At 34.3% G+C, this 15,530-nt stretch overlaps 2 protein-coding genes across 2 annotated transcripts in view; one reads left to right on the top strand and one right to left on the bottom strand.

Moving 5' to 3' along the window:
- LOC133035128 (uncharacterized) overlaps positions 1-10,380 on the top strand; it is a 28,670-nt gene extending 18,290 nt beyond the window's left edge. The window contains exons 3-6 of the mRNA XM_061110903.1: positions 8,492-8,858; positions 9,672-9,755; positions 9,822-9,905; positions 9,995-10,380. Coding sequence (XP_060966886.1) covers positions 8,492-8,858; positions 9,672-9,755; positions 9,822-9,905; positions 9,995-10,380 — 921 coding nt within the window. The remainder of the gene's footprint in view (positions 1-8,491; positions 8,859-9,671; positions 9,756-9,821; positions 9,906-9,994) is intronic.
- A 3,520-nt stretch (positions 10,381-13,900) lies between these two features.
- Positions 13,901-15,151, bottom strand: LOC115704859 (norbelladine synthase). The gene is made up of 2 exons (XM_030632069.2): positions 14,873-15,151; positions 13,901-14,416 (listed from the first exon to the last, which is right to left on the bottom strand). The coding sequence occupies exons 1-2, from the start codon at positions 15,063-15,065 to the stop codon at positions 14,136-14,138; spliced, it is 474 nt and encodes a 157-aa protein (XP_030487929.1). The 5' UTR covers positions 15,066-15,151; the 3' UTR covers positions 13,901-14,135.
- Positions 15,152-15,530: the final 379 nt, after the last annotated feature.

Genomic DNA, 15,530 nt, shown 5'->3' with positions numbered 1-15,530 from the left:
GGTGTGATGATAATTTTATTTACCTTGGAGAAGGTGAATGTAATCTTGGTCATTTTGTGGAACCTCTCACTTATAGTGAAGCACCTAATTGTCCACATTCTTCAAAATGGATAGAAGCTACGAATGATGAGATTAAGTTCATGGGCAAAAATAATGTATATGAGGAAGTTAGTTCTATTACCTGATGGTTTTAAACCAATAGGTTGTAAGTGGATTTTAAAGGCTAAAAGGGATAAAAAGGGACAGATTGAAAGGTTTAAAGCGCGTTTAGTGGCTAAAGGCTTTACTCAAAGAGAAGGTATTGATTACACTGAAACTTTCTCCCCTGTTTCTACTAAAGATTCATTCAGAATTATTATGGCCTTAGTTGCGCATTTTGATTTAGAGTTGCATCAAATAGATGTTAAAACTATTGTTCTGAATGGAGAATTGAGTGAGCAAATTTTTTATGTCTCAATCTGAAGGCTTCGAGGAAAATAGAAATGACAATTTAGTTTGCAAATTGAAATGATCTATTTATTGTCTCAAGCAAGCATCTCACCAGTGGTACTTGAAGTTTGATAAGGTTGTGACACTGTTGGGTTTCATCGAGAACAAGTTTGACTAGTGTATTTATATGAAGATCAGTGGGAGTCATCATATTTTTCTTGTTCTTTATGTAGACGATATTTTACTTGCCAGCAGTGATTTGTCATTACTAAATGAGACCAAAAATTTTCTGTCTTCCAATTTTGATATGAAAGATCTTGGAGAGGCATCCTATGTTTTGGGGATTGAGATCCATCGTGACAGGAATCGAAAAGTTCTTGGCTTATCTCAAGAAGCTTACATTAATCGTGTGCTCAAAAGGTTCAACATGGATTTGTGTAAAGCTGGTTCTGTTCCTATTCTGAAAGGGACAAATTTACTAAGCAACATTGTCCTAAGAACGACTTAAAAAGAGAATCAATGAATAATATCCCATATGCAAGTGCAGTAGGGAGTTTGATGTATGCTTAGGTTTGCACTAGACCTGATATTGCTTTCATGGTCGATGTTCTTAGGAGATATTTATCTGATCCTGGCCATGATCATTGGGTTGTAGCCAAGAAAGTTTTGAGATATTTGCAAAGAACGAAGAGTTTTATGCTTGTGTATAAGCATGTTGACAATCTTCGAGTTGTTGGTTATTCAAATTCAGACTTTGGTGGTTGTGTAGATGATTTAAAGTCAACTTCTGGCTATATTTTCACTTTTGTTGGTGCTGCTATTTCTTAGAAATAAGACTTTAATCACATCATCTACTATGTATGTTAAATTTGTTGCATGTTATGGGGCATCTTTGCAAGCTTTATGGTTAAAGAATTTGATTTTAGAGATACGACTAGTTGATCCTATTTCCTCTCCTATACTAATCTATTGTGATAATAGTATTGTTGTTTTCTTTTCAAAGAATAATGAGATTAGTAGTGCTTCCAAAATTAAGGAAATAAAGTATCTCACTATTAAAGACTTGGTTAAGAAAGGAGACATTGTGATAGAATATTGAAAGACCAAGTTGATGTTTGCAGATCCTCTAACCAAAGGATTAAGTGTCATATTGTTTGATAAACATGTTTTTAATATGAGCATTTTTATAATCTTTTGTTCCTTTGGGTTAGTGGGAGTTTCTTGTTTTATCTTTTGAGATTACATTTATATGTAATTTACTTGTTGATGTTATGAACTACTTTGTGGGCCAATATACTTTTTTGATTATTGGATGTTTATGCTTTCAGTTAGGCTTTGTTATATTCTCGAGAATAATTGAATTGAAAGCATGTAGTTCATATCTTGTTGTGATCATTGTATTTACTAAATGACAATGATATTTTGTTGGCTTAATGTTTTAAGCAAGTTTAGTGACACTTACTTATTTATTAAGTAGTGTATGTTTAATTTCACTGCCTATATATTAAGCATCACGGTATCAGTGAAATTGAGGACTGATAAGGATATTATGTTATTTTAAATTGATCACATGTTGAACATAATTCCTTACCACACTACTAGACTTATTGACCATGTCGATTTAATACTTTGGTATTTGTGATTATGAATGTCTTTTGTTGAGTTAAAAACAATATGACTGTCATAGTTCATTAGCAAAGGTTAAATTGGACCGGTATGTTGAGATGCTATCAGAGAACTATCATTTTTAAAGTGGCCACAAATGTTTTCCTGTTGTTCAACCCATGAGTCGTTTTCAAACAAAATTATTTTGATATATAATATATATGTATTAAAATTAATGTAGCCCAAGTGGGAGAATGTTAGACTTTTTATTTGGGCTTACATTAAGTTTTATTGGTTTTATTAAAACTTGGGTTGATTGGATAGTTCTTTGCTGTGTTAGCCCATGTTGCTGGTGATCAATTGTTAATGGGCTTAGCATCTGTGTGTAAAGTCTAGGTGAAGCAGAAGTGTGGGCTTTTCTAGTTGACTGAAGCCTTTGATGAGCAGGCCCAACCCAACTAGGGTTTTGTAGCTAAGTCCCCTCCCTAACTCTATAAATACATATTGTCTCATCACAATTGTATACCTTTTGAGAATCAGATAAATAAACTGCTTCTGATTTAGAGATCTAGGGAGGAAGACTTAGTTGATAGTATTGCACTATCAAAGTGGAGTAACTGCTGTGGATCAAACAGAGATAATTGCTATGGATCAATCAGGTACACATACCTAATTATTATATCTTATTATTGTGTTCTATGTTATATACAAATTGATCTTGGGGTTTGTATTAATTTTTCTAACACAGCCTTAATCTGCTGACAAGTGAGGCATCTCGATACGAATTCTACCAAATTCTTCTTCATACCGCTCCACCAGAAGTATGGTTTAAGATCTTGGTACATCTTAGTGGTGCCGGGATGCAGAGAATAAGGGGTAGAATGAGCTTCCTCAAAGATCTCATTCCTGAGTTCCACACTACTCAGAACACAAACCCTAGCTTTATACAGAATTATCCCGTTGTCTGACATTGAGAAATCCCTGGCTTGACCAGCCATAACCTCATCTCTGATTTTCACTAACTCTGGATCAGTCATCTGAGCGACTTTAATTCTTTCTAACAGATCAGATTGCAGCGTTAAGTTGTGAAGCTGACCTACCACAAACTCAATGCTGGATCTAACCATGTCTTCAGCTAACTGAAGTGAGATTTGAATCATGCTAGCCACCTGTCCGGGACCCTTCCTGCACAGGGCATCGGCCACTACATTGGCCTTCCCGGGGTGATAGAGAATCTCACAGTCGTAATCTTTCACTAATTCCAACCAACGCCTCTGTCTCATGTTCAAATCTTTCTGAGTAAAGAAATACTTGAGACTTTTATGATCGGTATAGATTTCAGACCTTTCTCCGTAAAGGTAATGCCGCCAGATCTTCAATGCAAAAACCACCGCGGCCAACTCTAGATCATGAGTCGGGTATCGCTGTTCGTAATCCTTTAACTAACGGGAGGCATAAGCGATAACCCGATCGGCTTGCATCAGCACACACCCCAGACCCTGTCTGGATGCATCGCAATAAACTACAAATTTCTCGTTGTCTGAAGGCAAAGCTAGCACTGGAACGGTAATCAATCTCTGTTTCAGCTCCTGAAAACTAGCTTCGCACTTATCTGACCAGACAAACCGCTGATTCTTCTTTGTAAGTTCGGTTAAGGGTGTTGAAATTTTAGAAAACCCTTCCACGAACCTACGATAATACCCAGCTAAACCCAAGAAGCTTCTAATTTTTGTCACTATCTTCGGTCTCGGCCAATCCCTGACAAATTCTATCTTCCCGGGATCCACCTTGATCCCATCTTTGCTAACAATGTGCCCTAAGAAGGACACTTGAGATAGCCAGAATTCACATTTCTTGAATTTGGCATAAAGCTTGTGTTCCCGAAGCCTTTGCAAAACCATCTGAAGATGTAACTCATGCTCCTTTTCTGACTGAGAGCACACAAGGATGTCGTCGATAAACACAATCACACAGATATCGAGGAAATCCTTGAATACTCTATTCATCAAATCCATGAGTGTTGCAGGAGCATTGGTTAGTCCAAACGACATAACCAAAAATTCATAATGTCCATACCTAGTACGGAAAGCCGTCTTCGGAATGTCCTCCTCTCGGATTTTCAACTGATGATAACCCGAGCGGAGATCAATCTTGGAAAAGACCGTCTTCCCCTGAAGCTGATCAAATAGATCATTGATCCTAGATAATGGATATTTATTCTTCACTGTTAGCTTGTTCAATTCTCTGTAATCGATACACATCCTCATAGTCCCATCTTTCTTCTTAACGAACAAAACCGGAGCTCCCCAGGGTGACACACTAGGCCGAATAAACCCTATGTCCAGCAACCCCTGGAGCTGAATCTTTAACTCTTTAAGTTCAGCTGGAGCCATTCTATACGGGGATTTGGAAACCGGTTCCACCCCTGGTGCCAAACCTATAACGAAGTCAATCTCCCGCTGAGGTGGTAACCCTGGAAGTTCTTCGGGAAAAACATCTAGAAATTCCCGAACCACTCTGATATCCTTTGGCCAAATGACATCTGGCCGAGTGGTGTCCATCACCACGGCCAGGAACCCTAAACAACCTCCATGTAACAACTCCTTAGCTGACATGGCCGAAATCACTGGGATCCAAGATTCCCGAACTGAACCAACAAACACAAAAGGTTCTTCACTTTCCGGTTGGAAGATCACCATCTTCCTTTTGCAATCAACACTAGCCGAATATTTAGATAGGAAATCCATTCCTAAAATAATATCGAACTCTACTAGGCTCATCTCTATCAAGTCAGCACTTAACTCTCTACCATCTATTCTGATCGGCATAGACCTAATCCACCTTTTGGAGATAACTAACTCTCCGCCAGGTAATAGGGTTCCAAACCCTGATTCATAACTATCATACGGTCTATCCAATTTACTAAAGATTCTGGCAGCCACACAAAAACATCCTTGACCTTAGCACTCACCCGGAGGATGCCTCTTACTAATGAGACACTCCGGGTAGGAATAACGGGTCTCAACACTACCCTGACGACCGCCTTGATTCTGGTTCCCTCGGAACCTCTTGTTCTGCCCCGAGCCACCGGATGCAGTGGATGATTTCCTCCTCTAGTCCATGGCCGAACCACTACCTCCCCTGCTGAAACCTGATGCAGGAGGGATAGGAGCCCCGCCACTTACTGGAGTCCTAACTGACTCCAACCTACATCCAACTGTGCCCTCAGCTCGCAGTGCTTTCTCCACCGTCGCAGCACAGGTGATCTTGTCGTCGGTAGTGATCATAAGGTCATACTTGATCTTCACATTAAGTCCATCAAGATATTTTTCTTTCTTACTGAAATCGGTTGGCACAAATCCCGAGGCCAACCTCGCCAACCGATCAAACTGCGTAGGGTATTCCATCACACTCATAAAATTAAATATCTTCGTAATCACTGTTAGCCACTGCTCGGCTTGCTTCCGGAACCTTTCATACAAGGGTTCCACTCAGTTTGCCGCTACTACTATTTCGGCCTGAGCAGCAGGGGCGGGTGCCACTGGAACTTCTGGCACAGGCACTGCAGGAGCCCCCTGCTGTCTCAATCTCTGAATCTCATTATCTTGCTCCTCTGATCTGGCTTGCATTTCAGCAAACCTAACTTCCTAGTTCTGGGCTTCCTGATTGACTTGGGCAGCCTGTGGCGAGTTAACATCACCCCGACCACGAGCCCTGTCCCTGGGACCTCTACCTCGACCCATAACACTTGGGGGAAACTGAGCTCCTTGACCTTGATCTGACCCGACTGAGATGCCCTGACTCCTAATATTTCATCTGGTGTTCATCTAGTCTGAACAGCCTCGAAACCCCGAGTTGGCATTTCAGGTCACGATCAACGAGAGCTTACTAATGCCACTTAATTTAGAAATTAAAAACAAAACATGCGCCTATGCTACTATCAAGCTACTAACATGCTTCCTATCAGGCTTTTCTTATTTCATAAAAATTAAATAAACTATTAAAGCAATAAAAGCTTACTGAACCGTAGAACGAGCTAACTGCTGATGATGATTGTACATGTCGTGACGATCTTCGGAAGACAACCTGGCGGCTCTGATACCAAATTGTAACACCCTAACTAGCATAGGCGTATTACGTGATTTTTTAAACGTACTGTGCAGCTCGTTGCTAATCAAAGAGGTTTATGGACATCGTGATTAATTAAAATTTTTGATTTTTAATTAAACTTGTAAAATACTTATACAAAATACTCGGGATCCCGATTACAAAACCTTTTACAAAAGTTTACTGTCTATACAAAATACTTGTCGCCTAGCGACTAATTACACAAATAGCCTTGCTGTCCCGAGGATCGTACGCTCCAGGCCTAACCGCCCTGACATGTACAATCTTCATAGGCTCATCCTCACGGTTCCACAGCTTTGGTCTTGCCCTTACCTACACATAAACATAGCACTGTGAGTCGACAGACTCAGTAGGAAAAGCATAATAATAATCATACATAAATCTCGAGTCATGATCAGACGCCCATACCCCTGACCATAACCCTAACTGCCGTGTCCAACACGATACTGAGTCCTAAACGTTCATAAGGACGGTACTATTGACAATTAACAGCCTATACTCGGTCGAACTGGTCATACTCCAGTATCTAGTCATACTCTAGCCTGTACTGATGTGTTACAGTATCAGCCTATACTCGGTCGAACTGGTCATACTCTAGCTGCTAGTCATACTCTAGCCTGTACCGATGTGATACGTCAAATAGTACGGAACCACCAACCCAAGTATCAGCCTATACTCGGCCCACTGGTCATACTCCAGCTGCTAGTCATACTCTAGCCTGTGCCGATGTGATACAGCGTCAGCCTATACTCGGTACACTGATCATACTCCAGCTGCTAGTCATACTCTAGCCTGTACCGATGTGACACAGTCGGATGGTTCGAAGCCAACATACATATCTAATGTAATCTAACAGGCTTCCTACATGCACGCTAAACATGTAATCTATATATGCATACTGTTATACTAATCTTACCTGGATTCCAAATTCAGGTCTGCCAGTCAACCTGATTGGAACGAACTGCGCGGCGGTTTACAGGCTCCTAAACCATAACAATCACAACACTATAAGTGATACGCTAAATCACTTCCCGGGGACATAAACTAGGAACTAAAAGTTTCCCTATCGATAAAAAGCATGGCAATACCCCAAATAATATAAAAACAAGGAAATTTAGGGTTTCTGAAAATTGCCCAACCGGCAGACCGGTTGTCCAACCGGAATTCCAGTTCTGGAAATTTTCAAAACCCCATCCGGAATTCCGAATGCACAACCGGAATTCCGGTCCCTCGCAGACTAAAATAAAAAATTCATAACTTCATCAAATCAAAACCAATTCATTCCAAACCTTCCAGACCTGTTCTAAACATCCCAAAGAGCATTTCTAAAGCAACAAAACCGAGCTTCAACCACAGAAACTCATTTCACCATTAAAGGTTCAAGATTGAGTTCTAAAACTCAAAACTTGACTAAGCATCATATCATGCATTAAACCTTGATTAAAATCACATATTCAAGCCTATAAAATCTGCAGAAATCAAACCCTAACTCATGCAACAACTACAGCCACCAAAACTCCAATTTTCTCTTTGAAAACCTTAAGCTTTTGAATAGAAAAAATCATAACTTTAAGCAACCTAATTATCAAGCATCACAAGCAGCTTAATTAACCTCAATTTATCATGCTTAAACCTCTGCAAACAACTACAAAATCACAGCAACAACATCAACTTAAACTAAGCATGCAAACATCATCATTTCATCAAAAATCTTCAAGAAACTAAGAGGGAGAGCTACAAGGATCTTACCAACAACTTGAGGTCAAAATTAATGCTAAAACCAGCTTGAAATCCAAGAGAATTCCCCCCCAAACCCAGCTGCTCAAAACCGAAATAGAGAGAAGGAAAGAGAGCCTTGAATTTTCTAACTTTCTAATTTTTCTAACTTGGAAAAAGAAAATAAAAGCACATAAACCTTTTGTTTTATTTCAGCCAACAATACTTAATAAACCACATAATTCCACCATTTAAAAATCCACTAAAGGACAAAACAACAATGGGGCAAAATGACCAATTTGCCCCTCCATGCTAAAATAACATAAATAACACTAAAGGGGTATTTTGGGAAATTCTAAATTCCCGGCCAATCCCGACATTCCCAATGTCTAATAAACCGTCCCAATCTACTAACATACTAAGTTGTGATTTTACTGAGCCAAACACCGAGTTCCATGTTACCGGGCACCGGAAATGCAAACTTATGAAAATCACTAAATGACATAAAATGCATTTCAGAATTCAACAATAACAGCATAATAATTATTTAAATAGCTATAAATAATTTTCATAATTAAACATGATTAACTATTAATTTTTAAATTAAACTAAGCGGTTTGATGGTACTACTGCAACTGGATTTTATGGTTGGAGTCTTAGTTGTACAATTTCTCGACCTATTAACTCATCTACATCTCTTAATATTGAGACCGATGCTTATGCTGAAGAAAATACACCTATTAACCAAAATGATGAAGCTGATAATACTTCTCCATCTCAATATTCAATTCCTTTAGGAGGACAAAAGAAGAAAAGAAAGCTTTCATCTCAACATGATATTGATGATAAGATGTCTGTTGCATTGGAGTTGTTAATTGAAAAGAATAGTGGTCCTGAAGTTGAGAATTACATGGAAAAATTGGATGGACTTGGATGGGAGGAGCCTTTGTATAGTGAAACTATTGGCATACTTTGTGAAGGTGATAGCTATAGAAAAGCATGGATGAACATGAAAGACGTCAACATAATGGAGAATTGGGTTAAGGCCATGGAAAAAAATTGAGATATTTTTTATTTAGTTAATTAAGATATAATTATATATGCCTAGATAACTTTTATTTGTTACATCAACATATTTTTCTTTTTGTGTATCGAACTTTATTGATCTATTATAGTTATCTATGAATGTTTCATTTTAAACCCTAGTATTGTCCTTCTAAAGTGGCTATAATTTTTTTTTTAACAGATTTAATATGAAATTTGAGGATCAACTTTTACTCTTAATGACTTTCTATTGGTATGTACACGTAAACGCAACTATTTACCTAGAGTTAAAGATAATACATCAACTCTATCTGGTGCAAGATACACTTTGGAGTTGTTATATGGCTCAAATCGACAATGCATAGAGTTGATGTGGATGTCTCGTGATGCATTTGTTCATTTGTGCAATCATTTAAGACAGAGAGAATAGATTAAAGATAGTAAGCATGTATCAGTTGAAGAAAAGATAGCAATGTTTTTAACTATCATAGCACATAATGAGCGATTTGTTGTCATGAAGCGAAGATTTCAACACTCTTCACAAACTGTTCACAAATATTTTCATGAGGTTCTTGAAGCAATGATGTATTTTGCAAAAGAGATGATAGTACCCACAGTTGATCTTGATTCCAATATTCCAGCTGCTAAAAAAAATATTAGAAAAATTTTCAAGGTATTGTATTTTTAAATCATGATTGTATAAGTAAAATATGTGTCATAAAATATTTTAACTTATAAATTTATTGCAGGGGCAATTGGTGTACTTGATGGAACACTAGTGCATGCTGTAATCTCACTTGATAAACAAACTACTTATAGAGGTAGAGGAAAGGGTAACTGCTACCAAAATGTTCTAGCAATATGTGACTTCAACATTGTCTTTACGTATGTTTATGCAGGATGGAAAGGAGTAGCACATGATTCGCGAGTTCTAAAAGAGATAGTAGCCAATCCAAATAATTGTTTTCCATTTCCTCTTCCAAGTAAGTGATTAGGGAAATGTAATTTATTGATATGATAACCTAATTATATATTGTAACTAATTCAACATTTTTATGTGTATACATTTCAGATAAGTATTACTTATGCGATGCAGCATATCCATGCTCTCGGAGATTTTTACCTCCTTATCACAATGTTCGATATTGGTTAGGAGATTATCGCCGTAGGTGTGCTGTAACAAAAGAGGAGAAGTTTAATCATGCTCACGCTCAACTTAGAAATGTTATTGAACGTTCATTTGGAATTTTGAAAGCAAGATTTCCAATACTAGATAAGATAGCTCCATATGAGTTTCATGTCCAAAGAGATGTTGTTATTGCATGTTTTACAATTAACAATTTTATCAGGAAGGAGCGTATCAATGATGAATTATTCAATCAATTTGATCAACTTCAAGTAATCTTTGAGGAAGGACTAGAAGAACAAATAATGGAGGAAACAAATGAACCCAGTTGAAGAGCAGAAGATGCATAGTTCATGAACAATTTGAGAAATGAACTTGCATTAAAGCTAATGCAAAGAAGAGGAAACAATTGATACTTTAAATTTCTTAAAATTAATTATGTTTTGTATTTGAATATTTGAATACTTTTTTTAAAATTAGATATAATATAATAAATTTATTAACATTATATAATTAAAAACTCCAAAAAAATACATTCAGATGTGGAAAAAACAAACAGTCTATATATTTTAGTATTCAGATTCAGATATGATATCTGATTATTCAGATGTGCATTCAGATTTAGTGGTCTGGATCTTAATAAAAACAAATGCACCCTAAGTTGGTTAAGGTGATTCATAATTCTTTTTAACTAAAAGTTTGGTCCAAGTGTTCAAGAGGTCAAACCTCAATAATTCTACCTGGTTTGATCACTTGAACTTTTTTGTCTGACAAGCCAATGAAGAATTGCTTTCTAATTCCAATAAAAGGTTGTGTCCATGAGGACACACTAGATTTGTTTGACTCTGAGTAAGTTTAGACAATGAGAGAGTTTTGTTTTTATAGTTTTACTGTTATTTTACATTTGTTTTATTTGATTTTTACATTATTTTTTCAAAATTGGAGTCCTAAATTATGATTGTTTTCCAGCTGCTCTATAGTTGATTGGTAGTTGCCGATTGTGGTTGTTGAGTTTGAGATAAAAAGCAAACTTGATCAGTATAAATGTTAATAGTGGGTTAATTTCACAAATGCACAAAAATAACAAAAAAATAACAAAAATACAGTTTCACGGAATTTTAAACATTTTTACAATTTTTTGATTTTATTTACATAAAATACGGTCTTTTTATGCTGAAATTTTGTTCATTTGTTGTTAATTTTTTATTATATGCATGTATGTTATTTTTTTGTTGTTATTTTGATGTTACTTTTATGTTGTTTTCTTGTTGATTTTATGTTGTTTTCGTGTTATTTTTTGGAAAACCGTAAAAATGTAAAAAAAAAAATATTCTTTGAACGTAAAAATGTAAATATTTTACAAAAAAATGGTACCTTATGCATTTATTCCTAAAATTTTCGTGTCCCAATATATATATATATATATATATATACTAGAAGAAAATTACGTGCAATGCACGTATACTTAGTTTTATGTTAGGTGCTCTATAATTTAATTGAAAAAAATTCAATAAATAATCATATAATTTAAAATGGTTTAAAAGCTAATTTTAATTAGTGTGTGGGGTTATTTGAAAATCAATAGTGAAAAATCAAATTTAAAATTTGCAGAAAGAAAAGAGGAGAATGGAGATTAGCTTGAAATATATTTAAAAAATAATAATGCTACACACTTACTATGGACACTTAACTCGACATATGAAAGAAAGAATATAAAAAACAAGAAATATGATAGCTTCCAAATAATATTATAACAAAGCAATGCTCTCCAAATTTATCTTAATATCATTCTTCTCTTGAAGCCTCTCATCAATCTCATAGCACTCCATGATAGATTCAACAAAATATATGTGTTTATGTATATTTGTAAAATATACATATATATATAGCTAAGTATATTTTCAACAAATTAACCCGATAAACTCAAGATCCACATATACATATAGCTAAGTATTCAAATACAATTGTAAAATCTAAACTTAAAACAAAATCAAATGGACAATTCATGCTCAACTAAAGCTATACATATACTGTTATGATTACATCAACCCAAATATTTTTACGTGCTATAACCGAATTATAAAAATTAAAAAGTATAATTTGAGATATATGGACTAAAATCATCCAAATAAACAAATAAATTAGTTACACATAGAATTATAAATGATACTTTTTTTAGAGTGTGTTTGAAGCTTATGTGAAATTTTTTGGATCTCTTCACTACTATTTTTTATCTCTATTTTTTTTGTATAAATATATATGTATATAGAAAATTTATATTAAAAAAATGAAAAATATACGTACATATATTTTATTGTTGTTAATTAAATTCAAAATAGTATAGTAATAGAGAAAATTTAGAGATTAGATTTTTATTATGAATTTTTATTTATTTAAAATAATTAATTTTAATAAAAAAAAATTAGAAAAAATGAGAGATATACGTACAAGATTAGGTATATATATTTTGTTGGTTTTAATTAAATTCAAAATAGGATAGTAAATTTATGGTTTAAATAATATCACATGAGAACAATATATAATATTGTATATATATAAATAATATCAGTTTAAATGGGATTTGTTTTATTTTTATTTTATTATTTTATTATATATAAATAATATTTTATTATTTTATTAAATATAAATAAAAAATCACACCCACGAATTTCTCATAAACCAAGAATTTAATTATATAGGCACACTTTATATAGAATAGATATATATATTTTTTGTAAAATTTGGCTCATTTTACAGTATTTGTGTAAATTTCCACAATAATTAACTAAATCAAGCCCAACCCTTTCCCATTACTCTCTTACTTTATTTAACCATCAGTACTAGTCAGATAAATCAAGGCCAACCCTTCGAAGAGGTAGGTTGACACTACTAGAGATGGAAATTTGTACCGTGGGGATGGGTAACCGCGGGGACCCGCCCCTAATGGGGTGGGGATTCCCCATCTTAGTGGTTAATGGGGCGGTGGTGGGGGACAATTTCAATACCCGAAGCGGGAATGGGGCGGGGGCGGGGATAATACTACTCGCACCATATCCGACCTCGATATAGATATATATATAAATTTTTTTGTTTTTTTTTTTCAAACTTTGACACATATTTAGTTTTTATTTTCTATTAGGTTATGCTTTTTTTAAGTAGGTTTATTTTTTATCTTCTATGAATTATGAATGCATAATAAATATTTGTGAGAATATTGGTTTAACTTATTTTTTTCAATTATTTTAAATTAATTTGTTTTTTCATTTTACCTTAATGGATACCCGATGAGTTCCCCATAACCGATGGGTATTCCCCTACCCCGAATCCGTTGGTTATTAGACGGGGATGGGGCAGGGATGGGGGTATAAATAGGTAGCGGAGATGGGGGCGGGGATTGCATTCCCCATACATTAACCAATCAATTTCCATCTCTAGACACTACACGTTCATTTTAATATAGATAAGATATGTATTAGTTGTATTTTATTATATTTTGGAGCTTAGTAGACTTTGGGGGAGTTCAAAACATAAGCCTCCAACCGTACCAATAATACCCATAACAAATATGACAAAAGATCCTTTCAAAATATCCTTCAAAACGATCCTTTAGACTTTTTTTCTTATGCAAATTATTTTTCAGAATTATAAAAATTATTGTAATTATCTCTCTTCAGTCACATTTTACTTACTGTTCAAAACAAACAATTTGATTATGTAGTCGTAACATGTATATATAATTGTATTAAAATAATTTAGTTAACAACTTTAAATTATTTAAAATTCAATTTATTAGCATTATATTTTTAAAGAAATTTTTATAACAAAAATTTTTAGAGGAACAAAACTCTATAATAGTTATAATTTGGGGGAACAAATTCTATTTATTCATAAAAACATAGAGAGAAAACAACTCCTTCCACACATTACAAAACCATAAAAAAATTATGATAAACTTTGCATCCCTCAATAAAATGAAAAAGGAAATTTAGTTGTATGAGAGTACAATTGATCAGAACACCATATAACTATATAATGGTTATTCATATAATTTATTTATTAATATGATATGATATTTAAGTATATATTATTAATTTTTGGTGACTTGGTTTTGAACAGCAAGAGCTATAGCAGCAAGAGGGTCAAGAGTGACTGCAGGGAGATTGTGAACAGAGTCATCCTTAAGGTCATATTCAATGGTGGACTTGATAATGGAGCAACCTTCATCTTTCTCAATTATCTCAAATCTAACTCTGTAAAGTGTGAACCCCAACTCCAAGTATCCTCCTTCAATAACCTCTACTTCCTTCACCCTCTTCTCATTATCTACCTTTGTGTACTTTTCTTTGTGACTCTTGAACTTAAACTCACCTGCACCTCAAATCAACATATATAATACATCAATATATAATTAATCATATTATTCATATTAACTTAGTGTAGCCTAATTATTCTTTAAGTATATATATAATTACATTAATGTTACGTATTAAGCCACTTAAAATGTTAAAATGTTAGTTTTATTTAAAGTTTAATTTTTTGTTTTATTTTAGCAATATAATTATTTGAACGATTTGTTTTATAAAAAAAAGAAAAAAAAATTGTGTGTTATTTGTTAATTAAATATTTGAGATATTAGGAATTCTGTTTTCGGCATTGTAAATTATTTGAAATTTTTCGAAAATTTAAAGGATACTACTGTAACTATAACGAAGACCGTTATGAAAAAAAAAAAAATATTCCGACGTGTGATTTCGCACGTGAAAATTGATTAAGATATTATAATAGAAAGTTGTAAGTTTATGATATATATTATTAATTAATTACCATCCGGGGCAAAATGGAACTCGATAAGAGTGCCAACACCACCATCGCCTTCGACAACTTCAATCTTCTGGATTGAACCTTTGAGGTTGTTCACAACAAGTTTCCCCAGCTCTTGGGCATTTCCATAGATCTCCCAAACTTTGTTTGCAGCTGCTTTCACTTCCAACTCATGGAAAACTTGCCCACTCACCATTTTGTTTTTCTTTGGTTTTGATTTTGTAGGTTGATGTTTTTCTTTTGAAGTTGGATATATGGCTTGGTAGGTATTGTTAATTTGTTACCATTATATATAGCGATAGAAATTCTGTATGTACTCAATTTTGACTGGTGACTGGTAAGGCTTAATTTTGTTAGAATATTGTGTGATGGCGGTCAAGATAATCAAACTAAAATAATAAAGAAAAAAGTTTGAATAATCAAAGGTGGCGCGCGGTGGTACTATATAATAATATATTAATAATCTTACAACCTAGAAGAGTACATAAATGCCAAATTAAGGGTAGTATGCTCTGGTAGTCTATTGTATAGGTCACACTTAGAATATATTTAAAGAATTATTAAATTAAAATGATAATTTTAAAAAATACAAAAAAATAATAAAAAAATTACAAAAATACGGTTTGTATAGAATTTTTAATATATTTTTTTTTTTTACAGT

The sequence above is a fragment of the Cannabis sativa genome, chromosome 1 (genome assembly GCF_029168945.1).
Source record: "Cannabis sativa cultivar Pink pepper isolate KNU-18-1 chromosome 1, ASM2916894v1, whole genome shotgun sequence".
In the NCBI taxonomy this organism is placed as follows: Eukaryota; Viridiplantae; Streptophyta; class Magnoliopsida; order Rosales; family Cannabaceae; genus Cannabis; species Cannabis sativa.
Note: the sequence above shows the minus strand (reverse complement) of the source record. Positions and strands in the feature narration are given on the sequence as shown.

Excerpts from the sequence above, each read along its gene's own strand:
- LOC115704859 (XM_030632069.2), bottom strand. The coding sequence starts at position 15,065 with ATGGTGAGTGGGCAAGTTTTCCATGAGTTGGAAGTGAAAGCAGCTGCA. Across the intron at positions 14,417-14,872 it reads GTTCCATTTTGCCCCGGATG|GTGAGTTTAAGTTCAAGAGT; the intron begins GTAATTAATTAA and ends TTTGAGGTGCAG.